Source organism: Serinus canaria, chromosome 7 (genome assembly GCF_022539315.1).
Source record: "Serinus canaria isolate serCan28SL12 chromosome 7, serCan2020, whole genome shotgun sequence".
In the NCBI taxonomy this organism is placed as follows: Eukaryota; Metazoa; Chordata; class Aves; order Passeriformes; family Fringillidae; genus Serinus; species Serinus canaria.
This window is the reverse complement of record NC_066321.1, coordinates 4888941-4910685: the sequence shown is the minus strand read 5'-3', so window position 1 is coordinate 4910685 and position 21745 is coordinate 4888941. Positions and strand designations below refer to the sequence as shown.

Below are 21745 nucleotides of genomic sequence, written 5' to 3'. Positions count from 1 at the left end.
CGTCTTCTTTTTTTTCCTGATAGCTGAGATCAACATTTCCTGCAAACACTCTACAGAATAATTTAGAAGATTAAATCTTATTTCATGTCCTAGATGACAATTTAAACATGGTTTTACCTAAGAGCAATTTTAAGAATTGTGATGCATTTGGAAAATATAAATGCCATATAATTATAAAATAAATTGTTAGGCATGTGAAGTCATCTGCTGAACCTCTCTCACTTCCACTGCCAATCACTGGTTTGACAACAGAGAGAGACAGGTGAGAAAGTGATTTAATTAAGGTTCAGCTTCAGTAGCTGATCCCACATAACCTTAGGGAAGGATACACACAGATATTTCTATCTCAGCAGTAATTGTGATAAATAGGTAAAAATTCTATTTACAGGTAACAGCAGCCCACTACCATACTAGGAGTTTAATGAGAGTATGAACATGTTATAACCCCCCAAAAGACTTACAAGACAAAAAAGTTAAAAGCCTGGTTTGTGCTGAATAGCCAGATCATTTTTTTTTCAGTGTACAAAAGAAATAAAATGAATGGCTTGGGCCAACTGTCCTATGAAAGCCCAGTGCCTCACAGCACAGAAAAGCATCGTGTCAGCCACCATTACTTACTCACACATCTGTTATCATCTATCAGGACTCTGTCCCCTCTGCACGAGCAGTTCACTCGTCCATCAGGCGTCAGAAGGCACAAATCATGGCAGCCTCCATTCATTTGTGCACAGGGAGATAACTCACCTGGAAGACAAACAATAAGAGATGAACTCTATTTTATTAAATTTGCTTCAGTGGCCAATGTCTTTGAGAGAGCAAAAGTCACCGTATCTCAGATTCATGGGCAATTGATTCGGGTTTTATCAGTCAGATGAAAATGTCAGCATCCCTCAGATGCTGGCACGCTAAAGATAAACAAACACCTGGAAAATAATAATTTCGAAAACCTGCAACATTCAAAACTGCAGAAATTTGACAGGAAAGTATTTAACTGCTATCCACTGAGCTCAACACCCATAGCAGAACATTCTGAATAATGCTTATTGACTTGGTGTCCTGGGTTGTAAGATGAGTGTGCATTCTATTGCCATCTGTTAGAGGTGGGACAGTTAATTGGGCAGTTTTCTTTATCTCTTCCACAAACCAATCCTCCCTCTGGGAAAATTCCTTCTGTTAATGGGCCAGTGAGTGTCCCTGCATGGCTGATAAAATTCCATCATCCCATGGGGAGATACTCCACCCAGGGGGAGGGGCCAAGAATTCCTACCTGGATATAATCTGACATTTGGAACACCAAAGAAGCTTTTGCCTGGTGTATTCCCAGAGGAGCAGCTTTCTTCTCCACTACATTCCCAGAGGAAGACCAAGCCCATCTCCAGCAGCCCTGGAGCTTCAGAGAAAACTCCCCCCTTGTGCAGGATCCCTGCTCCAGCAGAACCACAGCTGGCACTGCAGAAGGGCTGAGCCCCCCTGGGATGGGACTGTGCCACCACCCTGAGCCACAGGGGGTCAGGTCCTGTTCTGACTCTGTCAGTGTATTTTCTTTTGTTTGTTTGTACTATTGCATTCGTATTTTAATTTTCCTAGTAAAGAACTCTTATTCCTATTCCCATATCTTTTTCTGAGATCCTCTTATTTTAAAAATTATAATCATTTGGAGGGAGGGGATTTACATTTTCCATTTCAAGGAAGGCCCCTGGCTTCCTTAGCTGGCACCTGCCTTTCCAGACCAAGACACTTGGGAAAAGGTTATACCCCATCTTTTCTTAACGAAAGAATTAATGAAACACCATGAAACACTTTTAACTGAGCTAAAACTAAGTAAAATCCCAGAAATGAATGATATTGGCATTAGGAAAACTGCTTTGTAGCTTACAGCTGTTGGTGTCGTTGGCAACAGCGATGATTCCCATGGGCTGGTGAGGGATGTCGGAGCGGAGAACCTTGGTGTCCCCTCCCGTGTACTTGCTGGAACGCAGGATGGCTCTCCTCACTCCATCTGACCAGAAGATGTACTCATCATACACAGCCAGGCTGAGGAAGGTGCCTGGGCCAGACTTGACAATGACCTAAAGGGCAAAAGTGCAGAAGAGAAACAAGAGAGGCAGTGCTGTCAATGAATGAGAGGATTTTAAAGTGCAAACAGCAATTCCCATGACGTTTGGGGGAAAAAAGTTAATACTTTTATACCTGCAGCACCTGGGGAAATGAGATAACAGCACTTAAAATGTGTTAAAAGGATGCCACAGGCATCCAAATTTCACAAAACCAGGCAGCTGTTCCTTAATTTAAAAAATCGCAGTTTATCTAAACGTGCCTGTAAAAATACCTACTCAACACCTTACCTGCTTAATAGCTCCAACAAAAGAGAGAAGAGGTTCTTTCAGCATGGCTGAAAGTCTAAAAACTCAGTCTTTAGGAACCAAAGTGAACTGAAGAGCTTTAGAACTGAAGAGTACTCACCACATCATCACATTAGAAACTTGAACCCTAGACAATAAATGTTTCAGGTTTCCCAATTCAGAAAAAAACCCCAAACAATCTCACCACAGTAATAACTAATTTAAAACCTAGAAGGAACAAATGAATTGAAGGTCACTATATAGTTTGAAAAAACTATCACTACAAGGTCACTATAAGGTTTGAAATAAAATGAATTTTATCTCAATCCAAATCACAGCTCCTGTAAAATATTTGCACGCGTTTTCTTTCCATATATCAGAATTTAAAATTTCACATGAACAGTTTCCCTTCTGAAGAAGATGATGAATTTATATCAGTTTTTCAGTTGAAAGTTTAATTTTGGCTGAAGAGAATTACAGGAAGGGGGTTAGCTCTATTAGATAATGGACAGAAATAGTACTCTTACTATTTTTATTGAATTGTATTCTGAATTTGTCTGTGAAAAAATAGTAGGTTATGTATATTTATAAAGAGGGAACAGTTCTCACCCAGGCTATGAGAAAAAAAATCCTGTGTCTATGTGCAACTTATCATAGGGAAATTGGGATAAAACTAGAAAAATAATATCCTTTAACACATGTACTTAGATCACCATGGTCTTCCATCTGCTTGGTGTGCTTTATCCCCTTTCCCAGAGGGAGTTTATAACAACTATGAGTGTTCATGGAAATCTCCATGAATCAGCAATCCTTTGTGCTTGCAAGGGGATGCTGTGTGACAGCTCTTTAAAAAATGCTGGATGAGAACAGAGCAGTAATAGTCAATCCCAAATTTAAGTATTAAATAATTCCTTGTGGGTGTGTAGGAAGTTTTTCTCCATATAACAAATGCACCTACAATAGAGAACATCCAAATTTCATTTTGTGAAACAAAAGCCCCAGTTTGGATACTACAGCTATGCCTTGGAGACTAAGAAGGGGCCCCAGTTCTGCAGGATTCAATACCAAGGGATGCTCCAGGTTTGCTCCCACCTGTGCCAGTTCAGGGTATCTCAACAACCTGCTAACATAAATAATTCTAGTCCTGTGTACAGGAACATCCCTGTCTGTGTTTAAATTCACTTATACAGACAGAATGTCAAAATTGCTTACATTAATCAGATAATTAAAACAAATTCTGCTTCACTATGCACATCATGTATTTCTGCATATTTTAAAGAGGGTTGGACAGCAAATCATTTTACCCAGTAAAGATTTTTTTCCCAGTGATAAATATCCCAGGAGGACAACTTTTCTCTACCCAACATTCTTCTGGAATGAAAAGTATTAAAAGATAAATGGGAATAAATTAATGGTAAAAGATTTTTTCTCTAATTGTGCACATTTCCAGTAAGACACTTCTCATAATACACTCTTAAAAGCTTGCAGTATTCATATTCAGACATTTCAGGGGGAAAAAAAAATTAAAAATCACCTATGTTTCTGAAAGAGCTTTATGAAATCTGGCCATGCAGATTTTTCTGTACCATATTTTTCTCTGTGATAGAGTGAAACTGTCCCAGTTGGAAAGATTTTATTGTTAAAACCAAGACTAAAGCACTGCCCTGCTCAGCTTTTTGTGCTGGGCAGCACTGTCCTAATTTATCTCAGATGGCAACAATAGAATGCAAATTCACTGCAGAACTGATCTTTGCTGTTCAGCCTTGGGAGAGCTGAGATCCAAATACAGTGCCACAAAACCAAAGATTTTTTCACTATGCCCATTGTATTTCATTTCCTGGAGTCTCTGTGTTATGTCACAACCCTATCCAAGGGCATTGGTTTTATTCAAGCAACCAAAATAAAGAGTTCATATTTCTATCAGCTTTTGGTCACCTTTACAGCTCACTGAAATTCTAATTTATATAATAATACTAAAAGTTGTGACAATTTTTTATTTCGATTTTTTAAACTCTAAATTTATACTAAAACTTGCAACAGCCCAAGCACAATTTTTACACTTTAAGGAATCATGAAAAGACATCCCTACCACCCCTTCCACCTGCAAGAGTGGAAGTCAGACACATCCAAGAGTACATCCCATGTTTTAATACTAAATGATACCAAGGTTCAGTTACAGAAGATATTTGAAGCTCTAAGCAACAGATGAAATTTTTTCTCTGGTTTCTCTGGTTTTCATAAATGCACAGCCAAACCTAAACCTTGCACTTCTGCTGTAGACTGAAGAAGATATCTGATAAAATCTAATTGAATAAACCAGAAGTTGAATACCAACTGTGAAACTTCCTGAATTGCATTAATACAGAAATTCAACAGAATAAAAACAAACATCCTAGAAACTGAAAGTTACAATTACTGGCAGGTTGTAATTACATGAAGGCTATAATTACCAGAAATATCTCTAAACCCATATTGATTTAAACTATCACACCCTAAGTCTTCAAAATTATAACTGAGAACAAAACATTCCACCTGGATGTTAAAAAAAGTAACTGTTTACAGGAAGTTAATGATGTTTCTAGTTTTCACACATAACATGTTACAAAATATTTCACACTGAAGAAGAAAAGGAAAAATAAATCAAAGTAGCTCATGATTTATTAGAAAAATAAGTCCAATACTTGAAACTAGCTTTATTTGCTGAAAGCTCTGTTTCTGTATTCATTAAATACTGCTGCATTTAAAGCACTAAGCAGCTAAAACCAGGTGTGGCCATAATGTTAAATCCAATTAAGGGCAGGATCAAAACCCAGAAGAAAATGGGAAAGAATAATAATAATTTTTAAAAAAGCACCACTTCTGTTTTTGAAACCAGAAGATTTGGTAGAACAGAACAAAAATTGTTAAAAATCTAACCCTAAAGTCTTCATATCTTTTAAGCAATAAGAAGGAACAATAGTAACAAAAAAAAAATATCTTCCAAACTTGAAAGATTATTCCTGAAACCAAATACTGGTATTAAAATATCAGCTCAACACAAAAATCAATAAACCCTTACAATCCACTTTAAGGAGTCAGTTCAATATTGCTAAATGATTTTCTACTAATTCATTGCACTAGATTATTGTGGTGAGCAGAATGAAGAAAGAAGCTGCTCTCTGGAAGGAAATTCATTACATTGCCATTAGCCTTTCATGTCCTACTACCCAATTCATACCCTTGTTAACCTAACTGAAACCAGGGAGCAATAAAGCAGAGATGCTGTGGAAAAGGGTAATCTGTCTAAACAATTTTTGACAGCTGGCTGAGGACTGAAACACCCCAAAGAATCTGAGATCACCAGAGGAGCAGAACAATCATTGCTTGCATTGATGTCACAGAAATCGGGGATCTCATCCAGATGGACAGCACAGAGCAAAGTAACACAACTGCCCTGGAAATATTATTTTTCACTAGGTTAATAATAGAGTCAACAGTCTGGATTCTGGCATTGCTTGTGTCAGTTAAAATGAAGTAAAAATGATCTACAGCATGATCAGCCACTCTGCTGAAGTGCTGCCAGAGGCCAAGCAGCCTGCTGGGCTTTTCCTTCTGCCATAACAATCCTCAGCTAAGCAGTGCAGGAAGAGTGAGAACCCAGATCAATGCTTTTAGAACAGAATCAGCTGATTATCCCACAATAGGGATTGGTGTAACACACCAGAGCTCCCAGAAACCTTTCAGAAGAGCGTGCTGGACTCAGAGCGTTGTGTCCAGGAGGTTCATTTTTCACTGCAATGGAGAAGAGGAGGTACATTGTCCGAAAGCCAAACCAAGAGGCAAGGTACTCAGAAAAACTGGAAGTTTCAATGTTCACTGAGAAAACTCAATTTTCCTCTTGCTGCTGCAAAGTGAAAGCCAAAGACCTGACTTACAAAGTACTATTTTAGTAATGGTTTCTGTAACTAAGTGTCATCATGTCCTACTTCATGTCTGTGATGCCGATTTTGTTACACCTTATGCAAAGATGAAGGTAAACTATTTAATCACACTGTACTAATTACCTCGTACTTCCCTAATTACCTTGTACTTCTGTTTTGTGTTAATAAGTACACAGCCAGAGACTGAAAACTTCAGAATCCATTTGGTTGGTTTGCCAAGTTTTTGATACAGTTACTGCATCTGAAAGCATTAGTGAGCTGTGGTCAATTTTTATAGAAGGAAAACAAATGGAAAAAGGAAAAGCACGTGCCTGTCCATGCTGACTGTACTTCAGTTCTGCTCTTACAAGCTTGGCTCTCCTATTTTATTCTGAAAAAAAAATTGTCTAAAAATAGTGTGGGGAACTACTGGATAAGATTCCAAAGAGCCATGTAGATTTCATTTATGATGAAAAAAAAAAAAATCAAAGTTCATATATTGCATATGAAGCACTTTTTAAAAGTTAATGGTTATCAAAGTGAGAGGATGCACGCTCCTGTAAAACTGGGAATTGAATACAAGCCAGAACATGCCCTTCATTCATTATATCCTGAACTTTGGGAGGTACAAAGCCCCTGAAATGAAGATTTCATGAAATAAGAGAAATGTAGCGCTAAAGATGTAACAAAACCACAAGCACAGATCAACTGCCTTCAGCACATTCCTAGTAAAAGATCTGCTTGACCTGAAACTAAAAGACTGTTCAAGGAGCAAAATATATTATGATGAAAGACTAATGCAGAGCAGTTCAATATCTGAAAATTTATAGTTAGAAAATATTAGAAATAAGATTTGAGAAACACTCAAGCATTACACAAAAGAAATTCTGAGCAAACAACCCATTCTTTGTATTTCAATAGAGTTAAAAGTCCTACATACAATTAATACTAGGAGAAAATTAGGCAATTATTAATCTTTCTGTAACAATTTCACTTTGAAGATGATAATGGATGCAAACAAACATAACAATGGGTATGCACATAATTTCTGGTTTACTTACATATCTTTGTGATCCATCATATTCACACCTCTCAATTTTCCCCAAGCTGCCATCTGAAAAGTAAAGTTTCTCTGCCCTGTGATCAATGGTGAGTCCATTTGGTGTCAGAATATCAGTGCTAATGATAACCTGGGCATTTTTGCCTGAGAGGGTGGATCTCATGATGCTTGGGAGCTGCTCATTCCAGTTAGTCCAAAACATTAAGCTGTATTAAAATCAAAATAACAAACACAACCATAAGATACATTTTATAATTTAATTCTCTACAAAATGAGCAACAGAGAAAAAAAAACCCAAACAAATGCCTTCATAAACAACTATGAATGGCATCTATAAATAAATGTGATAATCAATAGTGAATAAGAAAATGCAACAGCCTATAAATAAGTTATATATATATATAAATTATAGCAGTTATGTAGTTCCTTAATAGCATAGGAGTAATTCTACTCTCTTACAGATCTGTTCAATCCTGATCTTGTCTCTGTAGCAATTTACCATTAGAGAGAGATACAAGCTGTGTAATGATGTAAACTTAATTCAGCTAATATGTATATTAGTAATATTTAACAGTGAAATCAATCTGCAGCTTCTCCCACATTACAGTTCTCATACAGACCCAAGGAATGGTGTGCAGAGAGTTGATGTGCTCTACAGGAGGCTCAGTCAGCCCCTTGTTGCTACCAACGACAGTAAGTGTTATGGACCGGGCTGCTGATGGAATTCTAATCCATGGACTGACAAAACCTGCCCCTCCTCTCATTGCAATCTCCATCAGAGCTTTGGGGTTTATTGGTGGTACCTTGGGAATTGTATTTTACAATGCAGCATAAACCCCTCACTTGCATTAACAGGACATGAAGTCACACATGGAAATATGCTCCACTATTCATGTGGCTTTGTACATTCAGCTAACACAAGTTAAAAAAAGAATTTAATATGGCAGAAATGTTCCTCATTGAGAGAGTTACAAGAAGCAGAAAAAGCAGATTGCTTTTCTCCTAGAATTAACAGAGAAAATTTAAAGTACCACAAATATGTAAGACACTGAAGTAAAAAATAAAAATTCTCTCACTAACGCAGTATTTTTGAGATTGGTGGGATGGAATTTAGACTTCTTTACAGGATTTTTTCCATTGTTACATACTTTTACACAATACTTATTTCTGTGATAAACACATGAAGCTCTATGTTGCACACAAGAAACTCAGACTTCTCTTTGTAAGTGCTTAAATTAGTTTTGGCATTTTTTTTTAAACTTAAGCAGTAAGATGGACAATGCCTTGTGAAGGCTGACATAGAACAGAGGCTAGATGGAATTAAAGAATAAAGTAGGGATTTATTAAAAGGCATCAATGGATCCACCTTGTCAGCACAAGAGCCCAGGCAGGGCTACAACCCAGGTGAAACCAAAATGGTCCCAAAATGTCTGACCGGTCACAGGGTCTCTCACTTTTACAAGTTCTGCTCCATTTGCATATTGGAGTTAATTGTCCAATTCCAGCTTTAGTCCATGCAGTCCCACCCTGCTTGGTTTTCTCTCTCCAGCCCACGTTGTTTGTGCTCTTGGGGCTGAAATTTGGATCATTTGTCCTTGGTCCCCTGCTAGAGAAGGAATTATTTTGTCTCCCTGCTCTGTGCAGAGAGCTCACCACCCCATAATATGAAGCTCAGAACTACACACTAAAGCAGCACAGAATCTGAAAAACATAAAAGCTAAAACCTGAGGCATCTGTGACATGTCTGAGAAAATGACCACTCCATAATTCATTTAACCCACTCTTAAAAAAAGCACCTTGAATTTCTTTTACATTCCATAAAAATGCAATGATTATTTGATCTGAAGCATAAGAACAAATAAAATATTGAATCTTCTGCAACTCCTTTATAAGAGCAAGACAACAAAAGATACCAACAATACAACATGTTAACATTTGCCTCCTCAACAGAGAAATCTAATCAACATCCGTAGGGCTCAGCAACGTTGGCTGACTGGAAAGAAAGAAGTGTTACTTGACCCCAGGCAAGAATTAGGGCTTGCAGGAGAGATGTAACACCTACTTTTGGCATTCATCCAGGGCCAGCACGTGGGGATGGTCATCCTCAGCCATGGTGATGACGGCCTCGCGGTTGAACGCCCCGCGGCGCCGCTGGTCCACGCTGTGCCTGGTGATGGAGGACGTGGTGGAGCTGGTCCAGTACAGAGTGTCCCAAGCTCTGTGATAAGCCAGGCCCTCCACTGACCCAACATCTGCAAGATACGGTGACAGACAGAGCAAATCAAACTCCTGCCAATGGGCTGGTTTTGTTTGTCCTCAGAGCTGATCCTGCTGACTCGCAGAGTTCAGTTATTTCAGCTTATTATCATTTTTTAATTTCCTCTGTTTATTTTTATTGTAATCAAAATCTTCTAATTTTCATAAATTTAAATTAAAACAACATAGAGGGAAAGACCACTGTCAATAACACTTCACTATATTTATCAATTCCAACAAGCATTAAACTGGTATTACCACTCCAGTGTCTCCAGATAACACTTTAGAAATAACAAACATTTATTCCAGACAATAATTAAATAATTATTCTTCTCATCTTCAAATATCATTTAAACCAGGTCTTGGCATTTTTTCAACAGTTACTTGTATTATTTAGCACCATCTCTCAATGTATTTTGTAGCACTGACACGCTGTACTAACAGGGATGAAAGTTCCCTGTTGTTAACAGCTGTATTGGCTTTTGCTAAACACCTGAAAATTACTGAAAAAATACCAGCTCTGAAGGTCTCAGCATCAATATATAATTTTAATAAGCCATGACACCACACTCACTCATTCAACACAAAAAACTGTAAGCTAGGGGAAAAAAAGATATTAATAAGCAACTGAAACATATATTTAATGCCTGGAAAAGATAAATTGTATTTAATCCCAATATATAAAAGTGACAGACTGTGACAGATAGAAATAATTATTTTCTACCATTACTTGTGAGTTACTACAGAAATATGTATGTTGATAACTTCACTTATTATTTTACTAGAAACAAATATTTTTAGACCAGAAGGTTCATGCAGCTTATTAATGAGCTACAGAAGGCAAAAATCTAGAAATATCATTAGGATTATATTATGTTGGCTATTACAATTTACATTCAGCTTGCTAAAAATATGCAATTCATATATTCAGAACAAAAGGTCCTAACTTTTTTGACTTTTGGTTGATCACTTGATCATCAAAACAATCAAAATTTTGAGGCACATAAATCAAAATTAAGAGGCCAATAATGATGTATCAATTTTTTGTATTTTTCTTGTTAAAGCATTTGGCCATATTCTGATGTCACATTTTGTGACATATCTGTGGAGAAGTTACAATGACTCATATTTAAGAAGAATCAACAGAAAAAATAAATGAGATGACACTCCTTAAAGGGAGATGAATATGTAAAAAATAGTTTGCCTACTCATGAAACAGAATTTATGAAACAAACCCCATGTACCTTCAGCTCATCTACAAGTAACTCAAAATACTGAAATATAGTGAAGGTTTTAGAAATCTCCAACTGAAATTCAAAGATAATCAGCTCTCTCAAATATCCTAACAGAGATTTCCATTAAATTTATATGCTGAATCCAAATTCGCATACATCCTTAAACTAAAACAAATGTTCTTCGATATATGATTAAACTACTAGGTTTTCCTGTGTAGAATCACAACTTGGTTTCAATGGTCCTCATGGGTCCCTTCAAACTCAGATATTCTGTGACTCTGTTAAAAAATGACAGAGGTATTACATTTTCTGCCCAATTCTACACTGCATTTGGAAGGAACAAACATCAAACCATTTATTGCTCTTCACTTTTAAGATGACAGAAAAAATTTAAAAAATGTTTTCCATGTGTAGCTTCTTGAATTTCTATCAATTTTAGCATTTTTTCATGCCTGAATCTGACAAGAAATTTGAGAGCAAACTGATTACAGAACATAGCCCAAAACTTTTCCGTAGCAGACAAAAAAATAATGATGGTCTTCCTGTCACAGCAAGATGTGATCAACTCAAACACAGCTACAGGGATGAAAGTGCTCTTCAATGCCAGATTTGTTGTTTTATAAGGAATTCCTGCACTAAAGAGGGAGACTCAATTTTCCCAAGGATATCAGAAAGCAAAGTTCCCCCTTGTTACATCACACTGCAGTTCCATGTTTAGACTTGTGAATGGTGACAGAAGAAGGTTTCATCTCAAGTTACTGTTTATAAAATGGTAATTTATAAATTTTTAGACAACAGCCATTTGGGGGGCTATGCCATGTATGGAGACAAGCAAACATTTAGAACACAGATGAAAAAAGTGTTAATAAATTATCTAAAATACGCAGTTTTGCAAAAAAACCTTTGCCATACAAATTGTTTGATATGTAATTGAAGTAGAAAAACTCAGAGTAAAAAAATTTGCTGTTAGGAAAAAAAAAATCAGAGGAATTCAATTGCTACAAGACAAGAAAAAAAATAATTAAAAAGAAAATTAACTGCTGCAAACACACACCAAGTGCATTTTCTTAACTCCACCAAAAGGATTCATTCTGAAGGATTTATACTAGGCACACTCTTTTATTTGCTAATAAACTTTTAGTTTTATCATGCTCTGTACTTACGGAATTGACAACTCAACCAATACAGAAGTGACTCATTCAATAGCTTTAGAAAACTATAAATAAGGTGGTTTTAAAGTCAAGGGCAAGGATTTAGAGAACAATACAACTTTGAGATAAAATGGATAACACAAGTAACGTTGATCTTGCTAGCATATGGTGTGAGCTGGATATGCCAGCAGTGCACTTTTTTGCTAATTTATAAATTTCTAGATTAAATTTGTTTGGTTTTTTTTTTTTTGGGGGGGGGGGTTTGTTTGTTTGTGGTTTTGTTTTGGTTTTCTTCTTTATTTGTTTAGTTGCTGGTGATTCTCCAAATTCCTGCAAATCTTTTTATCAGTGATAAAACAGTGACCAAGGACAGATTGATCCTAGAAAAGGTTCTCTAGACTTTAGGCTGTTCCTTAAAGCATTTCAGCAACTTTGTAATACTAAAGACAGGACACTGGAGAAGATTCCTAAGCAGTGTTGTATCACTACTGATTTGCATAGATATAATTTATACTTACTTATTTAATACTCCTTTAAAGAATATTCTAGAGCAGTTTTTACCTTAAATTTAATTTATCATTATATATGCAGTTACTGGAAAATACATCAGAAATACGTACTCATCCTCTCTGGTGCTACAGTTGGGAGATTTAGTCCCATGGTTGAAAATTAGCAATTTGTTTACTCTAAGCTTCATATTTCTGCAGCATCATGTAATATTCCGAATTGGTAAAGCATAAAGAAACTGGAAATGAAAAGAATCCCATTTGTTTCACTGACATATTGAATTAAAACACTGATGACATTAGATGCCTACAGCACTGATTAAATTTATTCTAGCCATGAAGCAACAGTTTATGATTTTCACATGAATAGCATACTTAAATGAAAAGAACATTAATACAATATGATATTAATATACAAATACTCACATTATTCACCTGCCACTGACGTTCTGAATTAAATCAGTAATGGGGTGTATAACTGATTAAATATCTACACAAGAGAATGCAACAGCCTATGATTTACAAAGGCAATGCCAGAGTGATCACATCATTACGTTGCCAAATGCTATCTATCACTTTTACTGAAGTTAACGAAGATAGATTGCATCCCACAGATGAGATGCAGCCTATAAATATTGCCATGGTGATCTTCAGCTGACTTTCTTGGGCAACAGACAAGCAACAAATCAATAGCTGAAGAACTCAGAATATGCTCCCTTATTAATGCAACCAGAAAATAAAAATAGTAAAGGGCAAAGTTTAAATTATCCAATAATAGTTGAGTTTGGTTATACACACACACACACACACACACACACACACTAGTTCTCCATTTCCCAGGCTTTCACCTCTTATCTTCTGTTTTAAAACCATCTAGAAACTTTACAGTCAAAACTTTTCCAGTTGCACCACTTCAACAACCTGGTTCCTTTAATTTTCTATTTCAACCAACTCCTTTAACAATGATGTAAAGCAAGAACAACTGTCAACACCATCATTTTTTTTAACACTGAAAAGCCATCAAAGTAATAAAATTGAGCACAAACAGCACATTGCTATCAGAACATTGGCCACAGCTTTAGCCATCAGTATTCATTCTCTGGCTCAGTTTTGCAGTTTCCCTTTCAGGATTCATCCTGTGGATGGTTCCAGCAGGCTGGTCACAGGAGGGGGCCATGGTTTCTGTCACTCTGTTTGTGCTGGATTATGGTGACAGGTAACAGGTGGTCACCGTTTGATCTGGGCTGAAAGCAAAGCCTCACGAGCAACAAGGCGCCTGAAGGAAATTGTTTATTTTCACATCTCTCACTGGCTGCACAATCAGAGCTTCACATAATTCCCACCCTCACTTTGCTCCTCGAGTACCAAAATACCTTTTTCCAAACAGTAGTTCTAAAACAGAACTAAGTTTAGAATAAACTGCAATAATCAATTATGACATCATTCTATTTAGCCTGAGAATATAATTTAGTTTCAGAGCAGATGTAAAGTCTGTTAAAATTTTACCAAAAATGAGCAAATATCTGCACCATTTTTCTCTGTCTTGAAAAAATAAACCCATGCTATAAGCTATCCCACATAAAATATTTTTAAATGCAATAAGACAGCAGGAACAAAGGCTTTGGCTTCTTCAAGGTAACTTCTTTAAGTTAAAGACACTACCAACATCTCCATGGATGCAACCTTACTACTCAAATTTCCTGAGACAATATTGGAAAGAATGAACACTTCTTGGCAATATTATTAGGAAATACAAGACCATTCTAAAAGCAGAAAAATCCTTCATTCTTTTTGTTGCTTTTTGTTTGGTTAATTGGTTTTTTTTATTTTTTTTGTGGAAAGTGTAACACTGAAACCTCATATCTAGCAAAACATTTGGTGTCTGCCAAAACCATCAACAGCTTTTTGACAAAATCTATACCTACCTCCAATTATTTCTTTCCAGACAATGGATATAGTCCTTCCACAAATGCTCCCTGATTATTTACCAAGGAAAATCACAAGAGAGATGCAAACCTGCACTCATCTGTGCTTCATTATCTGAGATATAACTTACTCCTTTGATAAATTTAGGGATTGTCTTAGGGTTAGCAGGAATAATGTAGCAAAGGACTACAAAAGAAAATGCAGGGAACTCAACAATTTAGGAAGCCAACAGTATTTTGTATAACTGGAACCCTCCAAGGATGTTTCAACAAATCATTACTAGTTAGCAAGTGTTATGATATCATAACTTCAATGTAGTTAAACATATCCATATAAAGAAGTTTTATAAGCAGAAAGAGATCTGGAATGGAAAGCTAACACATAAAGATGGAAGTGTTTTACTAGGTTATTAAAAATCCCAGCAATTTTCATGGAAGAAATGTTTTCCTAATTACAGGAGTTCACATTATCTTTTTATGCATTACATGTGCACTCTAAAAAAACCCCAAAACTCTTCACCCTTACCACCTTCAGAACAATATCACAACAATCCTAATAAGCTTTCTAATAAAAGTGTATAATCATACACTTTTATTGCTGCTGTTGAAAAAGAGCTATTTGAGGCATTAATGACAGAACAGCCTAGTAAAACCCCATGATCTAATAATATTTGCTAGATCACATTACCCTTTAGAAAAAACCCAATTAAATTAAAGGGATGTTCCTCTGCAGCTTTTTCCTGACAATCCACCAAACACAGTTTTACAATTTATGCAACTAAATCCCATCTGCTGATGGAAAAAAAAAGCAAATGTGTACATCAATATAAATTTAAGGGCAATGTTTAGAGTTGAATAAGTCACAACCATTGTTTAGTCTTCATGAACCATCTCAAGTGCAATAGGCAGGAACACCTTTAAATGCAATAGGCAGGAACACCTTTAAATGCAATAGGCAGGAACACTTTTCTCAGTAATGAGGTTGGGAATGCTCAGGACATACCAAACTAAAAGATCAGTGTGAGTCAGCTCCCACCATGAATATATTTCAGAGCTTCACACCAGGAACACATAAAGCATGAGAAGTGCACATTTCTAAAATAAAATTTTAAAAAGATTAATATAAAATTAGTAAACTTCATCTACCTATAACAGCAACTCATAGATCTTACCCACTGATCTTAGTCTAGTGGAAGATATCCCTGCCCTGGCAGAGTCTTGGAACAAGGTGATCTTAAAGGTCCCTTCCAACAAAAACACCCAGTCATTGTCTGATTCTCTAATATGCAACAACATGCACAAAAAAATTACATTGACAAACCAGACACTTTGTTTTCCCCTAACAACCTTGGCATTGTAATGATAAATATTATGTTTTACTATTTAAATATCCTAGACTTAACAACAGCCTCGCACTTTCACTCCTTCAAAAAGTGAAAAATCACTGGACCTCTATTCCAACGCCCACAGTTATCATGAATCCCATTCATTTATGACATGAAAAACAGCAATATTCAAGTATTTATTTTTAACAGATTAAAAGTTCTTTCCTGCAGAAGAAAGCTCCAAAACTAAAGGGATCTCAGACAATGTATAAAATGTAATGCTCTGTAAGAGAAATGGGAACATAAATGCCTTTTTGACAGTTAAATTGGACCCATTTAGTTGGGAAGAACAGCAGCACACACTGGAACATCTTTAAAAGATTCAGACTGTAAAAAGCCTTAAAATACATCACAGGATCTGACACTTTACGTTAGCAGTGAAAAGATTTTTGTGTTCCTTGGGCATGAGCGCCTCAGGTTCAAAACACGAGCATTTTTTTCACAAAACTTTTCCTTTTTGTGCTGTGAAAGACACTACACTGGCAAAATGTCTCTGCCACTGTTTACACTGGCAGGAGAAAAAACAGCCCACTGAGTGTATCTCATCTTAATACTTTTCCCTCTTTCTCATTTCTTTTTTTTTTGGTTTTCCTTACCTCCACCTTTTTTCTGTAATTTTTAACTTGTTCATTGGTCTTCTGTCTACTGTTGTACCACTGTATAAAGCTATAAGAACACTGCACTGCTTTTCTAGACACACTGAGACAGGCTTTGGTTAGTGAATATATTACTTCAAACTTCTCCCTATGATAAATAAATAAATAAATAAATGAACCCACTAATTAATAGAAACTGAAACTTTTAGTTCTAAAAAGGCTGCTTGGTATAAACATAATCTTTGAAACAACTTAGATCAGCCAAAAGATCATTTGTGGGAAATCATAGGCAAGAACAAGGTTCTTGTTTCTAAAAACTGGGAATAAGAAAGAGTAACCTAATAAAGTTACTTAGAAAAAAAAAAAGAAAAAAAGGAGAAAGGCACTGCTGATTGGCTGAGAGTTCAGAGACATGAAATAATCCCCTCAAAAAAAACCCCTACATTGCACCAATAATAAAAGTGTTAGGGCAAGGCCCTGTGCACATCCTGGACTGGTTTATTGCTGTTGTCATTGTTTCTTCCTGCTGCAGACAGGACCCCGCCAGGCACAGGAATCTTGGTGAGTTTGGGATCTGTTTTTAGTGAACCAGAACAAGTTAGATAAAGTTGTTTATACGCTGTAAATCTACTTTCCCTGAGCCGAAAACGTGTTAGCTAATGGGTTGTTTATGAGTAGCAAATCTGTTCAGTGAGGTGAAAATTTGTCAGATAATGGCTTGTTTATGAATTCTAAATCAATATTCAGTGAGTTGGAACTATGGTAGATAATAGCTTGCGTATGGGTTGTAAATCTGTTTTCAGTGAACTGGAAACATGTTAGATAATGGGTTGTTTCTGGGTAGTAAATCTGTTCTCAGTGAGCTAAAAACATGTTAGATAATGGGCTGCTCATGAGTTGTAAATCTGTTTTTAGTGAGCTGGAAACCTGTTTTACAAAGAGCTCTATGAGTCTTAAGTGGTTTTAGTGTGCAGAAAAGTTCACGGATCTATTAGATTTGGGTGGCACATCTGATTTCAGGGAGGGAGAGATCCACCTGGAAATAGATCCTTTATGAGGAGATTTACATTCAGGGAATAAAAATCTGGGACAACAGAGTCTTGGATGGATCATTCCCTATTTTCTCTATTAAAGTCAATTACTGAGTAAAGGTTTTCACAACTTGTAGACTTCAACTTAATGAAGCAGAAAAAGAGTGTAGAACTGATATTACCACACTAGGTATTTCCAATGGGGTTTTGAATCTCTTCCTAATAAAGGAAAACTTCCTACAGATGCATTCTACTAATTTTCGAGGAAAAATAGCAAAAATCAATATCAAATACGTAATTTTTCAATACTTAAATGAAACATTATTACTAAAATCTCTCAGCAGGATTCCATTTAAAATTTCTAGTTCACAGATTCTTAATGAGGAAATAAGAAAACTTTAGAATTTTTAATCTTCCAGTGGATGGAATTCCTGGTGTCAACCAATCTGACCACTGCTTTTCTCCTTATAGGTGGAGGTTGAACAAATACCTTCACTATATCAAGCAGCTTCATGAATTGTCTGCTGTTTACAGTGAGAGAAAAATCACATGCAGACTGTGGGATGGAAGGCTACAAAAATACCGGCTGAAAAAGAATGACTCAACATAAACTGAAGGGGTTTAAAACACATGAAAGAGAGTAATAAACATATTAATGTATGTTATGTCCCTCCTCACTTACAAACGAAGCATTTCTACAGAAGTATTTCTACAAAATGCCATAGTTCACATGTACATCCCAAGCATGTACAGTGAAGGCTTTTACAAGGATACAAAATTTCATCTGACATTCAATTATTCAGAGTGCTGACTCTGCTAATGAAAAATGAACTCTGGCATATTAAGCTACAAGTAGAAACACCTCCTTACAATTTCTTAAAACCATAATTCCCAGCTATGCTTTATGGAATGTTTTTAGCTCTTGTAGAGCAACCTATTATGAACTAATGAGGAATACTTTATTGTTCTTTTAAAAACCAATTTCCATCCGCATTAGTGCTTCACCAGTATTTATTTCTCCTCTTTGTCTGTTTTTAATGTTGAAAATTCCAGTGAATTTTCACATAATACTCTTAATCTCTTCTTATAAAACAAGAGTTAAAACTGTGCTTCCATGTCGTCACTGCACGTTTCAGTCTCACGTGCAGCTAAGCTCAACTCTGAATCCCTGGGTGCTTTTCTGGGAGTAGTGGGAATATCCTGACAACATTGCTTAGTTTATCTTCAACATATCTCAATACAAATGTCATAAATTCCTCTAAGATATCCACACATAGGAAATCAATGGGAAAAAAGCTCAACATCTTGTATCATATAAAATCACAGAGTGGTTTGTCCACATCTTAAGGAATAAATGCTACATAGAACATAGGACATTTCAGAAAACAATTACTGAAATTTCAGCCTTCAAATAAACCAGAAGGTATTGAAAAAGGAAAAGAGAACAAACAAATTAAGTATCTGCATCTGCTAAGTGACTACAGATGAATGTGGCTTGTTGCATATTTTAGAAAAAACTAAGCAGAACGGAAATTAAAGATATCAGAATTTTTTACAATTAACTCTTTAGTCATACAGATTTATGGATGTTTAGGATGAAGGATGGATTCCTTATGCATTCACATTCAGATATTCCTCAAATTCAGATTTTCCCACGACAAACCTGGTACCTTCCTTACACCTCATATTACAGTTGTGTCAGACTTGGTTGATAATTTATTGCCAGATTTGAGATTTTATTGAGACCTCAGATGCAAAAAAATGGTTTGTCTAATCATGAAGATTTTGATGATGATGCTGGCAGAAATTTCTTGATGATAGTGCAAAGCGTGAAGTTTCAAAGTCTAGAAAGTCTAGGTTGGAATTTGCCTCTGATTATCAATGAGCAAAAATCTCTTTCTTGGGCTTCACTTCAAGAAGGGTGAGTCAACTGAACATGCTGACCAAGGTCTTAATATTTTATACTGGGAAATGGCTACACCAGAGACTTCACCCTCACTAACCAGAAACATAAACAACCAAATGGTTTCATTTCCAGGCAACGCACAGTGAGGTTTTGTGCCAACAGTAAAGTTGCACCATTTGCTCAACGTATGCTCCGCCATAAATTAAGCATTGTCACCATCACTTCTGTTTTCTAGTAATATGCATCACACCTCGTAAGCCCATTTAAAACCAAATTATTTTGAAGTGGCTAATGTTTAAATGTATCTTACAGGGATAAAATATAATAATTGATTATGATAAAATTTCAGTGACATTTTTACTCTATAAAGCCAAGTGATCACCAACTTTTCCCTCAAAGTTTATTGAAATACTAAAGGAATATTGGGAATTTTTTTGTTTGTTTTACTTACTTTCAATTAGCACTTTTCTGCCAGTCCAGTTGTCTTTAATAACTTGGATGTTTCCATAGTGGGCATCACTGAAAAAGATACGATTGGTGCCCCTTCCCTTCAGGCTGTAGTCGAAGGCCAGCGCTATCACATTTTTGAAGTACTCTGGGTTTTCGTAGGGCCTCACTGGAGAATTCAGGTTGGTCTCATCTGACAGGTGGATGCTTTTTAATATTGTCCGTCCTGAGTAGAGCAGGTAGCCCTCGTGCCTGAGGCAGCTGATCCCATCCTCTGCCAGGTACCCGTGGGCACAGGCACAAGTTCTGCGCGCGTTGCCGCGGTAAAGGCAGAGCTGGTGGCATCCGCCGTTGTTCTTGGCACAGACGTTGGTACCTGGGAAAAAGCATCACAAATCCTGTCTTTTATAAGTCAAAATATACTTAGCTAAATAGAAATGAATTTTTATGTGTTCTGGGAATTCTCCTCCTAAAAATTATTTGGGCTATGTTCGCAAGGAAAACCAAAGGACAGAAGAGCAAATAATGCAACTTTTACCACACCGAAAGATAATAAAGAATACAATCAATGAGAAAACACAATTAATGTCCTTTTCAATTCACAATAGCACATATTTTATGAATAGAAAAAGATAAAATGGGTTATTCCTCTAAAACCAGCTGAAGACTTAGAAAATGTTTCAAGTCCTTTGAGCTTTCATTTTTTTTAAAACACCTGTTACTGGCAAAAAGTCAAATTTAGCTACAATCACAACAGAGTACTGCTTTAAGGTATTTTCTACCAAGTTAAATATGCACATATTGACTGGTATAAAACTGTGCAAATCCACTTCTCTGTTTTTAATGAAGACATTTCCCAACATTTTGTTCTAATTTAATTCAAAACCTGACTTCAAAAACCTACTCCCCGACAATTGCACTCCATTAAGGAATCACTGTCAAATTAGTAACTACAATTGTTACAAGTTGTATTTAAAATAACTGTAATCATCAATAATTGGGAGCTATTTGTCTTTTTTATTTTGGACTATCTATGAATTACTATTATAGCTAGTTGAGATAATTCAGCTTCTGTTTCTGACAGCCCTTTCCACCTAGCAACTCAGCCTTTTTAGTATAGTAATTTTCCCATTTCTGAACATTTTCCACATAATGAAGGTGAATAAAACATTTTAATAGAATGTTTTGAGGTACAAAGCTGTAATTGTTGGGAAGAGGTAGTGTCTGAAAGTACTGTTGATTGAATTCTTTAACTGATACATTTCAAGCTGAAAATCCTTTTAAGAAAAAAAAGTAATGGCAAATGAGAGTAACTTGTTCTTTAAAGAAGAAATATTTAATTTTGTTCTCCTAGGAAAAATTCCATGAGCTAGTCCTCTGGAGTTATGTAAAACATGTGGAGATTCAGGTATAGACATTTTTACATTCCATTTGCTTAAAAGATACTTTAAAAGTTTTATTAGGCTAGAAAAGTTAATATCTGTTTGGAAGGATGAGAGGTCAAGAAGAAAAAAATAAAATATATGAAATAGATCCTCAAGCTTCTAAAATCTCTTGGAAAACTTCAATGCTTCCACGGTTCACAGGCTGTAAACATCTTTAAAAATGGCCAGTTCCGAAGCCAGGGCAGTCAGGGCACGTCCTTGCACTCCTGTAAAATTGCACTGAAGGATGGGAATCTTTGTAAGTCCCACTGCAGGACAGATTCATCACAAAGGGTAAAAGATGAGTTTGAAAAAAAAGCATCAATCACAATCAGCACAGCTCATTGGGGTGTTGGGGGTTTTTTGTTTTTGGTTTGTTTTTTTTTTTGGGGGGGGGTGTTTTAATATCAAAAGTCAGGACACTAATTACATTGGGTTTTTTTAAAACTCTTCACTACTTCTATTTCAATAAACTTAAAAAAAAAAATAAATATAGATATATATTTAATAGGGTGAGAGAGAAAAACATTCCAAAAATATTTTTCACCTGTTTTTTCCCTTTTGTCCTTCTGGCTCACTGAC

At 36.1% G+C, this 21745-nt stretch overlaps 1 protein-coding gene across 1 annotated transcript in view; it reads right to left on the bottom strand.

The window, feature by feature from the left end:
* LRP1B (LDL receptor related protein 1B) overlaps positions 1-21745 on the bottom strand; it is a 474765-nt gene that overhangs the window by 119504 nt on the left and 333516 nt on the right. Inside the window, exons 41-45 of the mRNA XM_050976996.1 lie at positions 19744-20115; positions 9364-9553; positions 7303-7507; positions 1877-2069; positions 619-744 (exon numbers count right to left, since the gene is read on the bottom strand). Coding sequence (XP_050832953.1) covers positions 619-744; positions 1877-2069; positions 7303-7507; positions 9364-9553; positions 19744-20115 — 1086 coding nt within the window. The remainder of the gene's footprint in view (positions 1-618; positions 745-1876; positions 2070-7302; positions 7508-9363; positions 9554-19743; positions 20116-21745) is intronic.